The 22,088-nt window shown below is 34.5% G+C and overlaps 1 protein-coding gene across 1 annotated transcript in view; it reads right to left on the minus strand.

Moving 5' to 3' along the window:
- The window catches only part of LOC149774829 (nephrin-like), a 107,065-nt gene that overhangs the window by 40,959 nt on the left and 44,018 nt on the right, over positions 1-22,088 (minus strand). The window contains exons 6-7 of the mRNA XM_089944707.1: positions 14,107-14,397; positions 2,588-2,728 (exon numbers count right to left, since the gene is read on the minus strand). Coding sequence (XP_089800833.1) covers positions 2,588-2,728; positions 14,107-14,397 — 432 coding nt within the window. The remainder of the gene's footprint in view (positions 1-2,587; positions 2,729-14,106; positions 14,398-22,088) is intronic.

The raw sequence follows: 22,088 nt of genomic DNA on the forward strand, positions 1-22,088 counted from the left end.
ATTATATCCTTTTTCTTATCTATGATAAAGTTGCAAAGTGATCCTATGTAATGAGTGAATATCTTTAGATTTAGAGATCCAAGGACATAATGCAAAACTCTTTCTTCTGTTGTGTATCTTATGTGTGTATTAGTATCAGTGTACATTAGATTATGAGTTGAGCTTTCACCACTCAAAAGTTAAATTAATTGTTAATATCAATTTTCTTTACTGTATTAAAATCAAACTCACTTAAATTTGACAATGGAGACTATTTTATGTAAATAAATGTTAATTTCATAGCTCCAAACACTATTACATGCAAGTTGTTACTGAAAGAGAAAACATAGAGGAGATGGACACAGTGGAATATAAACATATATACATATGAACATGAGTACCACTGGACCATTACAAAATCAAATATAAACATATTTACATTGGAACATGTGTACCACTGGACCATTACAAAATCAACTATAAACATATTTACATAGGAACATGTGCAACACTGGACCATTAAAAAATCAACAATAAACATATTTACATAGGAACATTTGTACCACTGGACCATTAAAAAATCAACAATAAACATATTTACATTGGAACATTTGTACCACTGGACCATTAAAAAATCAAATATAAAAATATTTACATAGGAACATGTGCAACACTGGACCATTACAAAATCAAATATAAACATATTTACATAGGAACATGTGTACCACTGGACCATTACAAATACACTAGGCCACTTTCTGTCTGGATTTGGGACCAAACATGTTATATTTTTTAACGTTATGAAAGGCTTGGCATTTTGTAATAGACCCTATATGCACATATTTTTGAGTGTTATGTACATTTGACTGTTATATATATTGTGTAATATGTATTTGTATTGTGCACATGACCTTTGTCCATGACTGAGGACAGAGCTGTAGTGTGTACATGATACTTATCAATGACTGAGGATAGAGCACTATTGTGTACATGACCTTTGTCCATGACTGAGGATAGAGCTCTAGTGTGTACATGATATTTATCAATGACTGAGGATAGAGCACTGGTGTGTACATGATATTTATCAATGACTGAGGATACAGCACTGGTGTGTACATGATATTTATCCATGACTGAGGATAGAGCACTGGTGTGTACATGATATTTATCCATGACTGAGGATAGAGCTCTAGTGTGTACATGATATTTGTCCATGACTGAGGATAGAGCACTGGTGTGTACATGGCATTTGTCCATGACTGAGGATAGAGCTCTAGTGTGTACATGACATTTGTCCATGACTGAGGATAGAGCACTAGTGTGTACATGGCATTTGTCCATGACTGAGGATAGAGCACTAGTGTGTACATGGCATTTGTCCATGACTGAGGATAGAGCACTAGTGTGTACATGGCATTTGTCCATGATGAGTATAGAGCACTAGTGTGTACGTGGCATTTGTCCATGACTGAGGATAGAGCACTGGTGTGTACATGGTATTTGTCCATGACTGAGGATAGAGCACTAGTGTGTACATGGTATTTGTCCATGACTGAGGATACAGCTCTAGTGTGTACATGATATTTATCCATGACTGAGGATAGAGCTCTAGTGTGTACATGATATTTATCCATGACTGAGGATAGAGTTCTAGTGTGTACATGCTATCTGTCTTGCTTGTAAGTTATCAGTAAGTTGTTAACTGATATTTGAGTTCTATGACAAGCTTTGATTATGATGTTACATGTTCTGGAAGTAAATTTGGTTACAGTTTAGTGTAATTTTACATTAAGACAATTGAGTTTTTTTCAGAAAATGCAACTGCAACATAGGTCAAATGGATATGTATGTAAAACAGGCTTTTGTCAGGAAAGTATTAATTCCTATTTTAATATCATTCTAGAATCATCTACTTTTGTGTTCAATTATAATTTGAAAGGAATTATTTCAATTATTCATTGGAATTAAATGGTCACTGATATTTTGGTCTAGGACACTACTTTAGCATTAATGTGAATTCATTCAAAGATATTCTGTATTATATAAGTGGGATACATCAAGACTGTTGTTACCTCAACACATTCAAGACTACTGGCATATAAGCACCTTCAAGACTTGGATTTCATTTAGAATATTTTATGTTTGGTCCCGTGATAGAACTTCTAGGAATTTTTGGGATTTAATTCACAATAATGTAAGCCACATTTAAATTTTCACTTTAAAATAAAAAAAAATAAATTATTTGCTGTATTTTACAAAACTTGTTTTCACTTTCTTTCTATTATTTAGTTATAATCATAGACTTGTAATACAGATAATGCTATGAACATATGAAATATAATGATATAAATGAGAGGTCACTCAACATAATAATATAGGTCATCTAACATAATAATATAGGTCACCTAACATAATAATATAGGTCAATAAAAAATAAAATGCTGAACATACGCCTCAGCTAAAATAAACTGCTAAATGTTAACAGGAATGACGATAAAAAAAATGACATCACATGTCCATGCTTATTTTCTTCCAATACTTTACATGTGAATTTAAAGTGGAGTTTAGATTTACTTTTTCTGTTGCTGACGATAACAATTCTTCTTACCGTGTTTATTTTGTTTTGCACGTAGATATTTTCTCCAAAGGAATATGCCAATAACCACACACAATATGACAACAAATCCAGCAACAATGCCTCCAGCTATTCCAGCAACTGGTATTCCAAGACTTTCATGTGTACTTGCTTCTGCGAAATATGAACAATAATCCTTTTAATAATATTTATTTATGGTGTAAACTCTGTCAAACATATATTTTTTTACTGTAGCTGAAAGTATAAAACATTCACATGTAAGTATATGAAGCTGGGAGTTAGCCATGTCATATTTGTGGAGCACCAACAGTCAGCCCTGTTGGAGTCTTTGTTTGTCTCTCTTCAGAGCCTCCCTGTCAAGGCTGGTTCAAAACAGTGGTATTACTCCATGTTGTGGACTTGCAGGAGGCAGGATTTTACAAAGCAAAACTAGTATGTGATTGTATTGGTGTTAGCAGGTGCTGCCATGGACCTCTGACACATTCAGGTACATACTCTCTTTGTAATTATTTACTTTGTTTGGAGATGGAGCTGTAAGTAAACACACTGCAAAACTAGTATGAACTGCATTTGTGTTAGCAGGTGCTGTCATTGACTTATGACACATTCAGATAATTATTTGTAGCATATGTGAACTTTATTTGGAGATGGTACTGTAAGCAACATATTGCAATTATTAACAATGCTCCAAATATGAAAGTAATCAAAGCTATTTTTATTATGGGTCTTTATGGTACTAAGGTAGTTGAGAAGTTTAAATTTATCTAGTTTGCCCTGTTAGTACTGTTTGTGATCATTTTCATATTCACTTTTATAATGAAGTGACAGTTATGTCTCGATTCAACTGTCAAACTTTGCTGTCTCATTTACGCCTATAGATTTTTGTATTTCATTCTCAAGCAATTTACTTCCTCCATGACTTATAAGCTGATCTTCTAGGCATTAAGCTTATTTATGATAATATTCTAATTTAGTACAAGGCATTTTATGGCGTAAGGTGGTCTGTGCCCTTGCAATAGCTTCATCTTCAAGTTCCCAATTCATGCATACAAAAAATTTGTATGTGCCTCTGACTTGCCAAGCCCCCTTATACCTCAGGAAACAAAAATGGACATGTTGTACAAAACAAACCTATTTATATGCTTTACAATCAACAAGTGCTTTACCAATTTACTGGTTAGCCCCAGAGCAGATACATTTAATCACACACAAATTTATCAACTATGTAACTGAATAATAAAGTGTCAAACAAATCATTAAAGTAAAGATGAACAGAAAACTGTCGTACAGTAGACCATTTGATTACCAGTCACACTTTCCTTTAATACTAAATCTTATATACAAACTTCAAACCATTTGGTTACCAGTCACACTTTCCTTTAATAATAAATCTTGCATCAAAGTTACTGCAGACCATTTGGTTACCAGTTACACTTTCCTTTAATACTAAATCTTACATCAAAGTTACTGCAGACCATTTGGTTACCAGTCACACTTTCCTTTAACACTAAATCTTACATCAACGTTACTGAAATATATCTGGCAATGATTGCATCATGAGGATGCTATATTCGGCACAATACTAACCAAAATATTAAGCAATATTAAGGATATGGGTTGTTACACATGAATGTTAGCAAACACATACTACCAAACTGAGACAAAAAAAGAAACAACATAAACAACACATGCAAAAAATGGACAATGGTCATGCCTTTTAATTATTAAATTGCAATGTTTTTTTTATACTGACTTGCTAATTTTAAAAGAAATCACTTCTTACAATGCACAATTTTTCTTATGTTAGTATTCATCATTGTTGATCATAACACTTAGGAGATGTTGTACTTTTAATGGATCATGGTTTCTCTAATGTCAGCATGAAGTCTTCTCAGAATAAAAACTGTTCTTTTTAGTGCCTGCATCAGAAGCTGGCAAAGTAAATACAACTCTCCTGATTCTAGCAAGATTGTACATTGTTTTCAGCATGTGGGTATATTCAGATTGTTGGCTGCATCCCAAATTGGTACTGTCTAATATTGTTTTAATGTCTGTAAGATTTCTTGACATGAAACATAAATACATAAGATTATACCAGCACAACCTTGTGACTTTAAGCCTCATTTACAGACTCAGTTATTATTACTATCACCACAGACATCACTGTTTAATAATGACCCTCAAATCCAGAAAAAGATTATAAAATTCATGCTGATTTTTGTTTCCCAGATGGTCACTCAATGCAGATAATTTTCAGCTTTCAGTTGGCAAATAGTTTGCACATTTATTTTTATCCACTTCTGATGCAGATTCCACAAATTTGAAATTTAATGGTGGCATATCTGTTGTTAATTCCATAACACGCTTTCATTAGATCAGAATTCTGCATGATGTGTTAAGCGAACTTAAAAGTTTTCAGAAAGAGCAGAATGCATTTTCATTTAACACTGAACATTACCTCAAACACTGAAACACCCATTTTCAACCTTCAGTGGATTTAGTAATATTTCAGTTGCATTGATTTTGGTGTTTTGACACTGGCAGGCTTCAACATCTTGACATACTGTAAAGACCAAAGTCAAACTAACCCAGCATTATGCCACTTGTACTCTTGAGTAATCCATCCATAATAAACGACCATCTTTAATCTTGTCAAAATTTCTTTTCATTACATTTTAAATGGACTCTAATCCATCTTGACAATTTTAAGTGCAAAAATGGAATATTCATTTCAGAGAGATTCAAGGTAATGTTTTATTGTTTTATGTTGATTGGGCTCTTTAGTAACTTAATCAGAATCAATTAATGTCTTTAGTCCTCTGAATTACTTCGGTCCACACACAGTATAGTCCACATCAACAAACTTCAAGTAATTAAGCCAGCTGACTATGTCAACATGGATCAAAGGGTGAAATTAGCAACTACATGGTCTTGCCCCACTTAGGCCATCAAGTCACATGATCACAGATGTTATTACCGTAAATGTACAGTTACAGTGGAATCAGAACATAAATTTGAATACATGGACAATGTCACTGGGGGAAGAGAGGATACACTTTAAACGCAGGATAAACACACTTCTGTGCAGAAGGTTCACATGTATGGATGATGCCAACACTAAGTTCATTCTCATATAAAGGATATACCATTATAAAATGTATGTAGGGTTTCAAGCATGGCCTAGAGCTTTTATAAGGGTCTAAATATAACTAACTGGGTGGGTAACTCCATGGCAAAGCAGTTCTGGTTGAACTGTATGCATTCTGCAGACAATATATAATGTTTCAAGGTTGCATATTTGCCAACTTCTTTTAGCATACTGGTTAGATCAAACTCTTTTTTGGTGAGAGTGCTATCATATTGTACCTTAGATGTGGTCCGTGACTATGTTTAGTTTTAATTCCCAGCTAAAGTTTAAGGCTGTGATCCTAAGAGAAATCACACCGGGAGTGACAGTGACTGCTGACCATCATCCTGCCACACCAGTGCCCAAATATACATTCATCTAGTGTTGTGTCAACACCAACACCATGTTTACTGAATCCTTTGTGTTTGAAGATGACCATCACTGATTTTGTTTTTGTAAATACATGAATAGCCAGTTTGTGGTCTAAACTATATGTGGTACACTGGACTGGAGATGCCACTTGTGGTTACTATTGTTGTAGGGTTTAACACCATTTTCAGCACAAGATAGGCTATACATGGCATCCAGTATAACTGGTGGAGCAAGAACCCTGAAAAGCCCTGGGTAGAACCACTGACCAATGAGAAGATACTGGCAGGCTTTCTCACATACTCACATTAGCAATACATGAGACTCAAACCCACACAGAGGTGATAGGGCAGTGATCCAGAATGTTGAGTGTTTTAGTGCTTTATGAACCTGAATACATGGGCACTCAGCCAATCAGGGCCCTGCCACTTGCGGTAGCATGATCAGTAGAAAGTATACTGCAGTTCTGAAATATATGCTGCTCGTGCTTCTTTTACCTCTCCCATTCTCAGCTCAAACTCTGTAGCTCAAGTATAGATGTGACTGCACTCAGTAGAGGAATTCTATGCAACATTTTCTCAAAACTCAGTGTCAATAATAGTATGTATTTTTTGGTAGTTACTCTTTTGATATCCTGATGAAATGGTCTGCCCATCCCATCTGTGATCTGATCTCCAGAGTGCGGATGCTTGAAATGCCTCCCACTTTTGACAGCCTCAGTGTCTGCATGGGATTCTGTCCTGATATACAATCCTCATCAGTTCCTCAGCCAGCCCATGTGATAATGGTTCAGTGTCATGGAATGGTGTTGCTACACCATCCATGTTTAACATTAGCATTAAGCAGAATCGGAAATGCAATGGCTTTATTGGCCTTTAGTTTTCTTTGCAGACTAGACTGATCCTATCAGCTCCATATGTGCAGGTAGTTTAGTTTGGCAAATCTGGCATTCATTTCTTCTTCATCACTCTGTACTGAGTCTGAATATGACTGAATAATGCTGAGGACTTGTCCACTGCTATGATAGATAAGCCAACATTTCTATAGTCTTGACTCTCATTGTAAGATCAACATGGTCACAACCTGAATAAAAATAGTTTATACTTCTACTGCACATCAGACCTAGATTTTGTCATTTAGCTGTTTAAAGAACAGTTGTTAGCAAACAGGAGATCAAAAACTGTCAATTCAGATGGAAGAGCTTGCCATAAGTCTGATATATATTATCTCAATCCCAATGTCTTTGTCCAAGAATGCATCAGCAAGGATACTGAAGATGGTTTGAGTGAATGCACAGCCTTCCTTGATTCCACTGGTGACCAGATGACTTACCATTATTTGCAACATCAGCAAGTAATTTCCACTATGGAATTAACCATTATGATGAATTTTTCTTGGCAACAAGACTGTGTTATAATCTTCTAGAGGCCCCAATGACTAACTAAGTAAAAGGCTTTGTTTAGGTCAATGAATCATTATGTACAGGTTTTGAGTTATGTTCCTGGCATATCTCTCTGAGATGATGAATTTCAAGCACCCTCATCCCTTCCTGAATCCACACTGACTATCAGGCAAGAACCCTTGATCAATGTTATGCACAAGGAGATTCAGAATTATCTCAGCAAGAAGATCATAACCCCAGTATTTTATGATAGGCTGTTGCCTTTCCACTCATGCTAGTGGACAATGAACTCATCTTTGTACTCCTTGAGTATATTCCACTAGTCAATGTGGACTCAAGAAACTATACAGAAGGAGTATACTACTCTGGCAGCAAGGTGTGCAAACAATGAAAAAGGGTCATAGGTTTCAACAATAATTTTGCATACACAGGTTTCAGGAGACAATGGGAGAGAGGCTGGAGAAACTCGTCATCTTGGGAGTAAACCCCTCTTGCCCATGAGGTTTACACATATGTAGAATAGGTGTTAGTTTCTGCGCCACGTGCAGTCCTGTAATTTTGTAGACTTCTGCCTGCATGGCACCTGTTCCAGGGTTTTTGCTGTTGGACAGAAAGTCAGTTGCTTTCTCAGTTTCACTGAGTATTTGAGGATCAGAAAGTATGTTAATTTCCACTTAGGATAGTATGATCAATTGCATCCTTGCTGATAGATGACTATTGCTTGAGAATGTTGTTGAAGTGCTTTTTGTAGTTTCTTTCCTTTGTCAAGGAGTGGTGTGGGGCTAATATGTTTCCGTATTGGGGATGATTGTGATAACTGTGACACAGTTCCTCAACAACTGCCTGTTTTACATTTTCCTGCATCGATTTACAGATATTGAGATTTTGGAGCACACATTTGTCTTGTGGTTGTCTGCTAGGCTGAATCTGGATAAAAATTGAACTTAGAGATTATGAGCCAGTGGTCAGTCGTGCATTCTGCACTTCTCATGGTCTTCATCACACGGACATCCTTCGTTTCACTTATTCAGATGGTGATGAACTCTAAACAATGCCAGTGGATGCAGCGAGGGAGCATCCAAGACACCTTGTTTTGCTCTGGCTGTTGGAAAACTGTGATGATGATTAGTAGGTTGTCTTCAGCACACTTCTTAGTAGGAGTCTGTTGTTGCATTGACCAAAGTCATGTTGAGAAATTACACCTGGTATTGTCTGTTGATTTCTGCCAAAACTGTAGTCACCAAGGATCATATGCTTGTCTGCTATCATTACTTTTGCAGTAAGATATTCCAGGTCTTCATACAATTTGTTTTTGATCTTATCATGGTTGGACATGGTGGGTGCATCGATGGTGATGATAGTTGCATGTCTTTTCCTGCACAGTGTGAGTCTATTTGTATTTAGAATGTGATTCATGCCCTTTGGGAGATTTGTGACCTTATCAACCTAGCCTGCTTTTGGTAACTTTGAAGCATGAGATTCCAGGCTTCATAAATTTTGTTTTTTTTTATCCAAAAATGGTTGGACATGGTGGGTGCATAAATGCTAAAGGTAATTACATGTCTGTCCACACAGTGGGAGTCTATTTGCATTAATCTGCGATTCACACCTTTTGGGAGATTTGTGACCTTACCAAGTGACTCTTCTTTACATTAGTCACTCTATTATGTTTTACTGCTCCTACTTTATTATATGGCCCTTCCTCATACAGGCAAGTTTCATTCAGGGCTGCTATATGAATGCTGAATCTGGCCAGATATCTGCCAATTCAAGTTGTTCTCTCTGGTTTATTTGTATCTTTTAGGTGCCACTGGTGAGTTGACCAACACCTTTTTCTTGTTAGATTTGTGACTACCATCTTAGGACCCCTTTCAAATGTAGTTTACTGACCAGGATAATAGTGTGTTTCTTTAATCATGCTTACTAACATAGGTCTGATAACAGGTCACTGCTTTGTGTCCATATGACTTTTGCTCATACTGGTATAAAGTCAATGCAAACCCATATAATGTGTAATCAGTGAAAATGACCAATATGTGATCACAGATAACAGTCATGGGGTATATAATGCAGTGACCTATATCAGTAACCAATAAAGCCAAATTATACCACTACTATGGTACACATCTTTGAGATTATGAGGTGACAAATTATATTTGGTATTTATTTACCGTTTTATTTTTTGAAGAAAGTACTCAAATTGTGTTGTTTGTAAATCTGAGATACCATGGTTACTTATCAGAGTGGTCAGTGATTTTCCATTGTTTTTAAACAGTTAGGCTATTCAATTTATCCTAAATAGCCACTGAATAAAACTGATTAATTATACTGAGTCATCTTTGAGCTGCCATGAGCAGTTCTGAACAGATATTTGTGAATGTAATTCTATCAAAATTATCTTGCTGTCAGTAATAAAGACACTCAGCTACAACAGATAAAGTTCCAACTAAAATTCTGAATTATAATTAGAATAATTCTAATGCCCCTTTGATGGTTGTCACATTTATGATTCCAGCTGCAACAAGGTCAACAGTTGTTGCATGGCAAGCCCGCGAATAACATCTACAATGAAACACACATTAGTATTTAATGACTAATGCAGTTATCTTGGTGATTTCATTTTGCAGTTTTTCTTCTACTTCTGATATTTTCCTCATTAATATCATTGAGGATACATCATTATAGTCCTTCTTTTAATCATGTGATCAGGTACTACAATTATTTGGCAGACTGACTGTAATCAGATGCAACATGCATATGTGTTTCTAAACAATTACTGTCTTTTACTGGTAAATATTTCATACAATCATAGAAAATATATAATTGAGGAATATTTAAATTTCCAGTAATTGTGCATTATGTGGGTCTGTCATTACTCTAAAAAAAAAACAACATTGATTACATGACTGAATAATGTCTGAAATGATTGTTATTGTTTTTGTCCAAACAATGTTATCCTACAAAGTTTGTTAAAAAAAAGAAGCTTGTGATCATTTTTGCAATATCTGAATCAATACTAGTTTACATATTCATTGAGGAATGTTAGGACTCTATGCCTTAAAATATGTACCAGAAAGTAAGATACTTTAAGTAATGGTAATAAAAAATTTACTTCCTGGGAACAAAAAGTGAAAATGAAAAAACACTGTATATGGAATTAACACCCAAATTATCCTAAATGTCCTATCCCATGTCCAAAAGTATAGAATATCCCAAACAAATTCCAACAGACCTGAATGTCCTTATGTACCACAATGATGTTGTTGTTGTTGTTGTAGAGTTTAATGCCATTTTTGAGCACAGACAGGCTATACATGATGGTCAGTATAAATGATGGTGGAAAAACCCAGGAAAACTTGGGAAAGAACCACCAAAGCATGAGAAGCTAATGACAAGCTGTCTCACAGTGACCCACTTTGGCTGAACCTCAGACTGAAACCCATGCAGACAGATAGCAGTGATCTGTAGTGGTGAGTGTTTAAGACCACTTGGCCAATCAAGGCCCCCCACAATGATGTAAATTAATCCATAATGTACCTGAATGCATTTCCAGTAATCCTGAAGCAGTGTTTAAGTCCAAACACTCAATGAGGTCTTTGTAACTTGAATAAAAAATCTAAATAAATAATTCTTCTAAAATCATATTTGAACACAACTACAAACTTTGATTATATATTCCAAAGGACATGATATGAAACAGAAATAAATTTTGTTTTCCTTATCAGCTTTATATTCAAATAACTACTTGACTCAGGACACTAAAAGGTGTTCTGGAATTTTTTAGATCTGAGTCATTTCTAATGGAATATCTATCAAACTGCATCAAGTTCACTTCGAGAACACTCTAAGTTTATTATCTAGGTTAGACCTTTAATTCAAATTTTAGTAAATAAACATAACAAAACTCTGGTAGGCAAAAACTCTAAATTTGATTGTGGACAAAAGTTAAGGACACAATGTGGATATACATATATGTAAACTGGGTGGAATGATCAGTCGAGTCCACTTTGCCCTCATTGCACAAACATTCCTTGAGTGTCATGGCATTTAATATTGCAGTCAAAGACTGAGCATTTTCACATGCTAATGCAATTATTCCAAGATCTCATGAGTTGGTAGTGATACATCGGGCTGGTTCTGATGGTCTATTTAAATCTGGCCTTTTAACAGAATAATTGCTCAGTGTATACAGTGATCTGGTAAATTGCTGTTTTGAAGTAGATAATCTTGAATAAGTGGAACAAAGTTGTTTTTTGTCAATATCTTTTCTCTTGATAAATGATAGGACCACAAAAGTAAGACCTCACATACCTTTACTTCCAGGTAAACATGTATGATCCAAGACTCGTGAAATTTTAAAATATAAGGATTAAGTCTTTATATTAAACCAGTTTTGAGAGAAAAAAAACCCCACGTCAGCCTAGTTGCTAAGTTGACATCTCACCATTATCAGTATCAACTTAGTCTGTTCCCTGGCATCAGTTTTCTTAGAATCTGTCATACCTGGTTCCAGCCCCTAAAAAATCACTGGACCCAAGCTGTCTTTGAGCATAATGTTATTACAGTTCTGATAAGATCTTTCTTGACTGAGTCATATATTTCCTCTAAAGGTTTTATCTATTTTGAAAGTGTATCCCTAAACAAACCACTATATGATATAGGTATGTCAGCTTTATACAAAGATTGACGAGATGGCTTGAGGTCTATGGCCTCTTAAATGACAACTTCATGAAAACGTCACCAAGAATTGTCAAAATTCCAGGTTAGTCATTTCTAGTTGGGACACTAACAAAGTTTCTAAGTTTTCTGTAGTAAAACAAGGTACAAAAACCAAGCCCAACAAATTTCTTGATATCTAAAAGAGATTTATCGCATTGCAGCACCACTGAAGACTACATTCGCCAAATTTCATGAGTTACAATTTACAGTATGCAGGGACTAGGCATTTATTACCTTAAACATTATTTGGACAGACTGGCCTTGTTTTCACCACAGTGGACACAACAGTTTGTACAGATTCATCAATGGAGTGTTCAAAACCTATTCATCATAAAAGAAAATTTATGGAAGTTTCAGTCTCATAGCATGATCTGTTTCTTGCATGCATTTGTTATTAAACATCAACATGTCTAGATTGAACTCAGTGAGTTCTGCTGAGTGTTCATCAGCATGCATGGATTGAACTCACTGAGTTCTGCTGAGTGCTCATCAGCATGCCTGGATTTAACTCACTGAGTTATGTTGAGTGTTCATCAGATTCAGACCCAATCATCAATTTCTGGGCCATGAGCATCAGACACTATATTAGTAGACATATAATATGTGAAGAAGCACACTGCAGTGTCAGATCTGAAATACTAATTGGATCCTAAACAGGTTTGCTGGCATGGAAAGAATATGTGTTTAGTATGTGCCCCTGCATCTTTGTACGAGGCCAATACAAGGAAGAATTATAACAAAATAAAATAACAAGGGTTTCACAGGCTGTATCTGACTTGCAAAATCTGGAATGGAGATATCAAAATCCTAGGACACATAGAAAAGTGACATCTACATCTCATCAAGCAAATTCATTCAAAATTCCATGACTTTCATTTGTAGATTTTTAACAGTCTGTGATAATTGTGAAGAACATATATTATGAAAAATGTATGACATAATCACATTAATGATTAATCATATGAAGAAAATAAACATATTTATCAAGAAATTATTCTCATATGTCAGATTTCCATCAATTAAATATCAACTTTGTGTGGTACAAATGAAAATAATTTAATTACTCCTCATGTATCTGATGTTAGATCCATACTCTATGTAAAGCCTGACATACCTGGTTGACATCTGTTGTTAAGTCCATAATCTATGTAAAGCCTGACAAACCTGGTTAACATCTGATGTTAGGTCCATACTCTATGTAAAGCCTGACAAACCTGGCTGACATCTGATGTTAGGTCCATACTCTATGTAAAGCCTAATATACCTGGTTGACATCTGATGTTAGGTCCATACGCTATGTAAAGCCTAACAAACCTGGCTGGCATCTGATGTTAGGTCCATACTCTATGTAAAGCCTGACAAACCTGGTTGACATCTGATGTTAGGTCCATACTCTATGTAAAGCCTGACAAACCTGGCTGACATCTGATGTTAGGTCCATACTCTATGTAATATACCTGGTTAACATCTGATGTTAGGTCCATACGCTATGTAAAGCCTAACAAACCTGGCTGACATCTGATGTTAGGTCCATATGCTATGTAAAGCCTGACAAACCTGGTTGACATCTGATGTCAAGTCCATACTCTATTTAAAGCCTGACAAACCTGGTTGACATCTGATGTTAGGTCCATATGCTATGTAAAGCCTAACAAACCTGGCTGACATCTGATGTTAGGTCCATACTCTATGTAAAGCCTGACATACCTGGTTGACATCTGATGTTAGGTCCATACGCTATGTAAAGCCTGACAAACCTGGTTGACATCTGATGTCAAGTCCATACTCTATTTAAAGCCTGACAAACCTGGTTGACATCTGATGTTAAGTCCATACTGTATGTAAATCCTAACAAACATTGTTGACAAATTGCTTGGACTAACTAATAGTATTATCATTCCAAAATTGCTGTACCATCTGGAGTGACAAAGATAATGGCCTCTGTCATGTTACTTGAACCAACTGCATTAATGGCTGTCATGTAAATACTGTATCTTGTCCCTGGTAGAAGACGCTCTAGTACAGCAGTTCCATTTTTCCTGTATCCAGGATCTGATGCAGTGACACTCCTTGTGAATTCACCTATTGATGCGATAATGTGGAAAGTCTGCTCTAGCCCACCATTATATCCTGCTACCCACTGGATGGTAACACTGTTCAGTGTCAGGTCTATGACACTTACCTTGGATGGAACTTCAGGAACATCTAGGGAAAATGAAGCCTTACATGTGAAGATTGTATATCTGTACATAAATGGAAATACTCAAGATGGACAAATATAACTCTTTCAAAATGTGCATGATAATAATGTTAATTAGCTAAAAACATCACAATGACAGCACTATTAAGTAAATTAACTTATTTTAAGTATATGTATATATTATCAAGAAAGAGAATAACCATCTAGAAGACTGCCCTTTAATAATATGTTCTCCATGCTTCTAATAAATATACTTTGCCACATTATGATAATATTATTAATCTGCAGAATTGTATGAAATCCGAATGAATGTAACTAACTTATAAAGACATTTCAAATTCTCATTACTGTGTTTTATATCCACTGTATATTCATACTGTAGTAGACATTTACATCCACTGCATATTCATACTGTAACATACATTTACATCCACTCCATATTCATAATGTAGAAGACATTTACATCCACAGCATCTTCATAATGTAGTAGACACTTACATCCACTGCATATTCATATTGTAGCAGACACTTACATCCACTGCATATTCATACTGTAGTAGACATTTACATCCACAGCATATTCATACTGTAGTAGACATTTACATGTACTGCATATTCATACTGCAAGAGCCATTTACATCCACTGCATATTCATACTGTAGTAGACACTTACATCCACTGCATATTCATATTGTAGTAGATACTTACATCAACTGCATATTCATAATGTAGTAGATATTTACATCCACTGCATATTCATACTGTAGTATATATTTACAACTACTGCATATTCATATGGTAGTAGATTTTTATATCTACTGCATATTCATACTGTAGTAGCAATTTACATCCACTGCATATTCATACTGTAGTAGACATTTACATCCACTGCATATTCGTACTGTAGTAGACATTTACATCCACTGCATATTCATACTGTAGTAGATATTTACATCCACTGCATATTCATACTGTAGTAGACATTTACATCCACTGCATATTCATACTGTAGTAGACACTTACATCCACTGGACATTCATACTGTAGCAGACATTTACATCCACTGCATATTCATACTGTAGTAGACATTTACATCCACTGCATATTCATACTTTAGTAGACATTTACATCCACTGCATATTCATACAGTAGCAGACATTTACATCCACTGCACATTCATACTGTAGTGGACATTTACATCCACTGCATATTCATACTGTAGTAGACATTTACATCCACTACATATTCATACTGTAGTAGACATTTACATCCACTGCATATTCATACTTTAGTAGGCATTTACATCCACTGCATATTCATACTTTAGTAGACATTTACATCCACTGCATATTCATACTGTAGTAGATATTTACATCCACTGCATATTCATAATGTAGCAGACATTTACATCCACTGCATATTCATACAGTAGGAGACATTTACGTCCACTGCATATTCATACTGTAGTATATATTTACATCTACTGCATATTCATACTGTATTAGCCATTTACATCCACTGCATATTCATACTGTAGTAGATATTTACATCCACTGCATATTTATGCTGTAGTAGACACTTACATCCACTGCATATTCATACAGGAGTATATAATTACATCTACTGCATATTCATACTGTAGTAGATATTTACATCCACTGCATATTCATAATGTAGCAGACATTTACATCCACTGCATATTCATACTTTAGTAGACATTTACTTCCACTGCATATTCATACTGTAGCAGGCATTTTCATCTGCTGCATATTCATACTGAAGTAGCCATTTACATCCACTGCATATTCATACTGTAGAACATATGTACATTCACCGCATATTAATACTGTAGTAGACATTTACTTCCACTGCATATTCATATGGCAGCAGACATTTACTTCAACTACATATTCATACTGTAGTATATATTTACATCTACTGCATATTAATACTGTAGTAGCCACTTACATCCACTGCATATTCATACTGTAGTGGATATTTACATCCACTGCATATTTATACTGTAGTATACATTTACATCTATTTATACTGTAATAGCCATTTACATCCACTGCATATTCATACGGTAGTAGATATTTTCATCTACTGCATATTGGTAATGTATTAGCCATTTACATCCACTGCATGTTCATATGGTGGTAGATAATATTCATACTGTAGTAGACACTTACATCCACTGCATATTCATACCGTAGTAGATATTTACATCCACTGCATATTCATACTGCAGTAGCCATTTACATCCACTGCATGTTCATACAGTAGTAGACACTCACATCGACTGCATATTTATATGGTAGTATATATTTACATCTACTGCATATTCATACTGTAGTAGGCATTTACATCCACTGCATATTCATACTGTAGTAGACATTTACATCCACTGCATGTTCATATGGTAGTAGACACTTACATCCACTGCATATTCATACTGTAGTAGCCATTTACACCCACTGCATATTCATACAGTGGTAGATATTTACATCTACTGCATATTCATACTATATTAGCCATTTACATCCACTGCATATTCATACTGTAGTAGCCATTTACATCCACTGTATATTCATACTGTAGCAGCCATTTACATAACATTCATATTCATACTGTAGCAGACACTTACATCCACTGCATATTCATACTGTATTAGCCATTTACATCCACTGCATATTCATACTGTAACATACATTTACATCCACTCCATATTCATACTGTAACAGACATTTATGTCCACTGCATATTCATACTGTAACAGACATTTACATCCACTGCATATTCATACTGTAACAGACATTCACATCCACTGCATATTCATTCTGTAGTAGACATTTACATCCACTGCATATTCATACTGTAAGAGCCATTTACATCCACTGCATATTCATACTGTAACATACATTACATCCACTGCATATTCATACTGTAATAGACATTTACATCTACTGCATATTCATACTGTAGTAGACATTTACATCCACTGCATATTCATACTGTAGTAGACATTTACATCCACTGCATATCCATACTGTAGTAGACATTTACATCCACTGCATATTCATGCTTTAGTACAGATTTACATCCACTGCATGTTCATACTGTAGTAGACATTTACATCCACTGCATATTCATACAGTAGCAGACATTTACATCCACTGCACATTGATACTGTAGTGGACATTTACATCCACTGCATATTCATACTGTAGTGGACATTTACATCCACTGCATATTCATACTATAACAGACATTTACATCCACTGCATATTCATACTGTAGTAGACATTACATCCACTGCATATTCATACTGTAGTAGCCATTTACATCCACTGCATATTCATAATGTAAGAGCCATTTACATCCACTGCATATTCATACTGTAGTAACCATTTACATCCACTGCATATTCATAATATAGTAGCCATTTACATCCACTGCATATTCATACTGTAGTAGCCATTTACATCCACTGTATATTCATACTGTAGCAGCCATTTACATAAAATTCATATTCATACTGTAGTAGACATTTACATCCACTGCATATTCATACTGTAGTAGACATTTACATCCACTGCATATTCATACTATAGTAGACATTTACATCCATAGCATATTCATACTGTAGTAGCCATTACATCCACTGGATATTCATACTGTAGTAGCCATACCCTCAGTGGTTTCATTCTCAACCGTAAACCCAAAATGGGCATTATGTCAGAATTATACTATATTATTTAAAAGCAAGAGGCCTATAAGGACCTGATATTGCTCATAAGAAATTGCTAATATACAGGTGCTGATTAAAACTGAATTTGATCAAACAATCTGGCCATGATGAGGCCTATATTCAGATGTAGCAAGCTTGAACATTCAGATACAATATCACCTCATTGTTATGCATGATAATCCATTCACTGAATATTATACTTTACATAATTTATAAAATTCTTTTTTTTAAAAAAGAAAACCTAAACCTAGCATCCAGAGTGGTAGCAAGCTCAGCCAATCAGATTCAACATCAGGCAACATAATGTGTAAATTTGTTCATAGCCTCACTGATGTAAAATTAGGATCACACAATATCAAGTCTGAGCAAACATCAGAGTGAGAAATCAACTGCAAACTTTTATGAGTGCATTCTAGAATACACTGGTTCCACCACTGACTCTACTTGTCCCATGATACAAGTTGTAATACCACTGGGTTCTTTTAATACTTTACAATGAGAAGAACGAAGAGTAAATTAAGCTGTGAGAAATGATATCATAAGGATTAAAGACCAAGCACTGTTATATATAAAGTTAATCACTTTGTTACACTTTCTCTACGAAATTGGGGCTGACACTCAAGTCATAAAAATTCAAAGTTGTTGCTTTCAAACTAGCCTTGAATAAGATACTATAAATTCAGAAAAGTACATGAAGATTAATCTTCCCTTTATTTAAAGCTCAGAAATTGCAACAACTGTATGCAGACATGTTTATCAACTGGCCAATATCATGCTCAAAAGTTAGATGGAGACATGTCCTAATTTTGGATGTGGCATATTGCAGTTATATGAGTAGGTAATAATAAATGTATCAAATATCAAGTTCTCAAATGAATTTGACCCTTTACATAAAAAGGGCTGAACAACACAAAAACTGTGTTGCAGAGATAAGCTGGAATTCCCTCCCTGCATTATGTCAGAAGAATACGCTCTTGAAACAAGTGTAGGCACATTTAGGTTTCATATTACTTACATTACTTGCATAAGAAGTTATTAATTTATACTGGTTTTGCCCATAACAAAACTCAAGCAAGATCATGACTGTATATACCTATATACCAAGTTTGATCATAATCTGATTTGAAACAATGTCACTAGTGTGTTAACAAATTCAACTAATTAGACATATAATGACCTCTTCTTAATCTGCTAATCAGCTTGATATATTTCATAATAAAATTATTCAAAATATTTATTATATATGCTTATGTTTCAAGTGTACTCAAAGTCTGATAAGAAACACACAATTAAGAGTAATGAAAGCAATTATATGACAAACTGTTTCAAATGTTTCATTATACTAAACACACACACACATATGAATCTGGCCATGTGTCAGATAATATATAGAAAAATTAGTTAATATAACAGAAGATCAGAAAAATATCCATACTTTGTTTCTTCAAGTGCTTTCACATCATCTTTAGTTTATAAATACTTTACACCCAGACCTTAATAACTCAAGCTAACTTATAAAAAATTAAAACATGATTATTGGTATATTGTATGAATACACTAATACATTCTCATATCACAATGACTTAATAACTTTCCAATGATTTTAATTTGTATGAATCACATTTTACATTGCATCAATGCACTGATGCATGTGCATGACATTTCAAACATTAGAAATTGAATTTTGTATACAAGGATGGTATATATATATATATATATATATATATATATATATATATATATATATATATATATATATAAACATTGTTAAAATCTCACCATAAAAACAATGACATTTTAATATTACAATGATGTCAAGTTGTTTATTTACAAAAAATATTGAAAAGAAATAATGCATCCACCTGAGCGCATCTATAAATCATGGATATTTTTCTGATCTTTGATCTTCTGTTACATCAATATATATATATATATATATATATATATATATATATATATATATATATATTGATAATATATATGTTAATAATATGAACCTTAATACAAAATTTCATCAAAATCAGACTGAAAATACCTGTATAAAGATAAAAACAAGCTAAACCAAAATCAATTTTATCATTAATATGTACAAGTGCTATTCATTCAGGATGTTGGTGACATTCATGCGTACCAGTATAACAAATTACATCAAATACTGTCTGGAAACAATACAGCCACCAGACTGGTAGCAATTTCAGCCAATCAGAGCCAATAATTCCTCATTAAAATTCATTGCTTTTACTCATCACTGAACTCACCAGAAATTTTCATATTTGTATATGCAAACTGATTAACATCTGTTCAAAAATATGGCATCAAGAATTGTTACCAGCTTGGCCAAAGATGCCAGATTATGTTATTAATACAAACTAAATTGTTTCAAGTAATGAACTAATATGAGGTCTATAATGATACATGTCTATTACAAAGTCTGACTGATACATGTCTATTACACAGTCTGATTGATACATGTCTACTACAAAGTCTGATTGATACATGTCTACTACAAAGTCTGATTGATAAATGTCTACTACAAAGTCTGACTGATACATGTCTACTACACAGTCTGATTGATACATGTCTACTACAAAGTCTGATTGATAAATGTCTACTACAAAGTCTGATTGATAAATGCCTACTACAAAGTCTGATTGATACATGTCTACTGCAAAGTCTGATTGATAAATGTCTACTACAAAGTCTGATTGATACATGTCTACTACAAAGTCTGATTGATACATGTCTACTACAAAGTCTGATTGATACATGTCTACTAAAAAGTATGATTGATACATGTCTACTACAAAGTCTGACTGATACATGTCTACTACAAAGTCTGATTGATAAATGCCTACTACAAAGTCTGACTGATAAATGCCTACTACAAAGTCTGATTGATACATGTCTACTACAAAGTCTGATCGATACATGTCTACTACAAAGTCTGATTGATACATGTCTACTACAAAGTCTGATCGATACATGTCTACTACAAAGTCTGATTGATACATGTCTACTACAAAGTCTGACTGATACATGTCTACTACAAAGTCTGATTGATACATGTCTACTACAAAGTCTGATTGATATTTGTCTACTACAAAGTCTGATTGATACATGTCTACTACAAAGTCTGATTGATACATGTCTACTACAAAGTCTGATTGATACATGTCTACTACAAAGTCTGATTGATACATGTCTACTACAAAGTCTGATTGATAAATGCCTACTACAAAGTCTGACTGATACATGTCTACTACAAAGTCTGATTGATACATGTCTACTACAAAGTCTGATTGATACATGTCTACTAAAAAGTCTGATTGATACATGTCTTCTACAAAGTCTGATTGATAAATGCTTACTACAAAGTCTGACTGATACATGTCTACTACAAAGTCTGATTGATACATGTCTACTACAAAGTCTGATTGATACATGTCTACTACAAAGTCTGATTGATACATGTCTACTACAAAGTCTGATTGATACATGTCTACTACAAAGTCTGATTGATAAATGCCTACTACAAATTCTGATTGATAAATGCCTACTACAAAGCCTGATTGATAAATGCCTACTACAAAGTCTGATTGATAAATGCCTACTACAAAGTCTGACTGATACATGTCTACTAGAAAGTCTGATTGATAAATGTCTACTACAAAGTCTGATTGATAAATGCCTACTACAGAGTCTGATTGATACATGTCTACTACAAAGTCTGACTAATACATGTCTACTACAAAGTCTGACTGATACATGTCTACTACAAAGTCTGACTGATACATGTCTACTACAAAGTCTGACTGATGCATGTCTACTACAAAGTCTGATACATGTCTACTACAAAGTCTGACTGATACATGTCTACTACAAAGTCTGATTGATACATGTCTACTACAAAGTCTGACTGATACATGTCTACTACAAAGTCTGACT

The sequence above is a fragment of the Sinohyriopsis cumingii genome, unplaced genomic scaffold, assembly GCF_028554795.1.
Source record: "Sinohyriopsis cumingii isolate HCF-2022 unplaced genomic scaffold, ASM2855479v2 utg000127l, whole genome shotgun sequence".
Lineage (NCBI taxonomy): Eukaryota > Metazoa > Mollusca > Bivalvia > Unionida > Unionidae > Sinohyriopsis > Sinohyriopsis cumingii.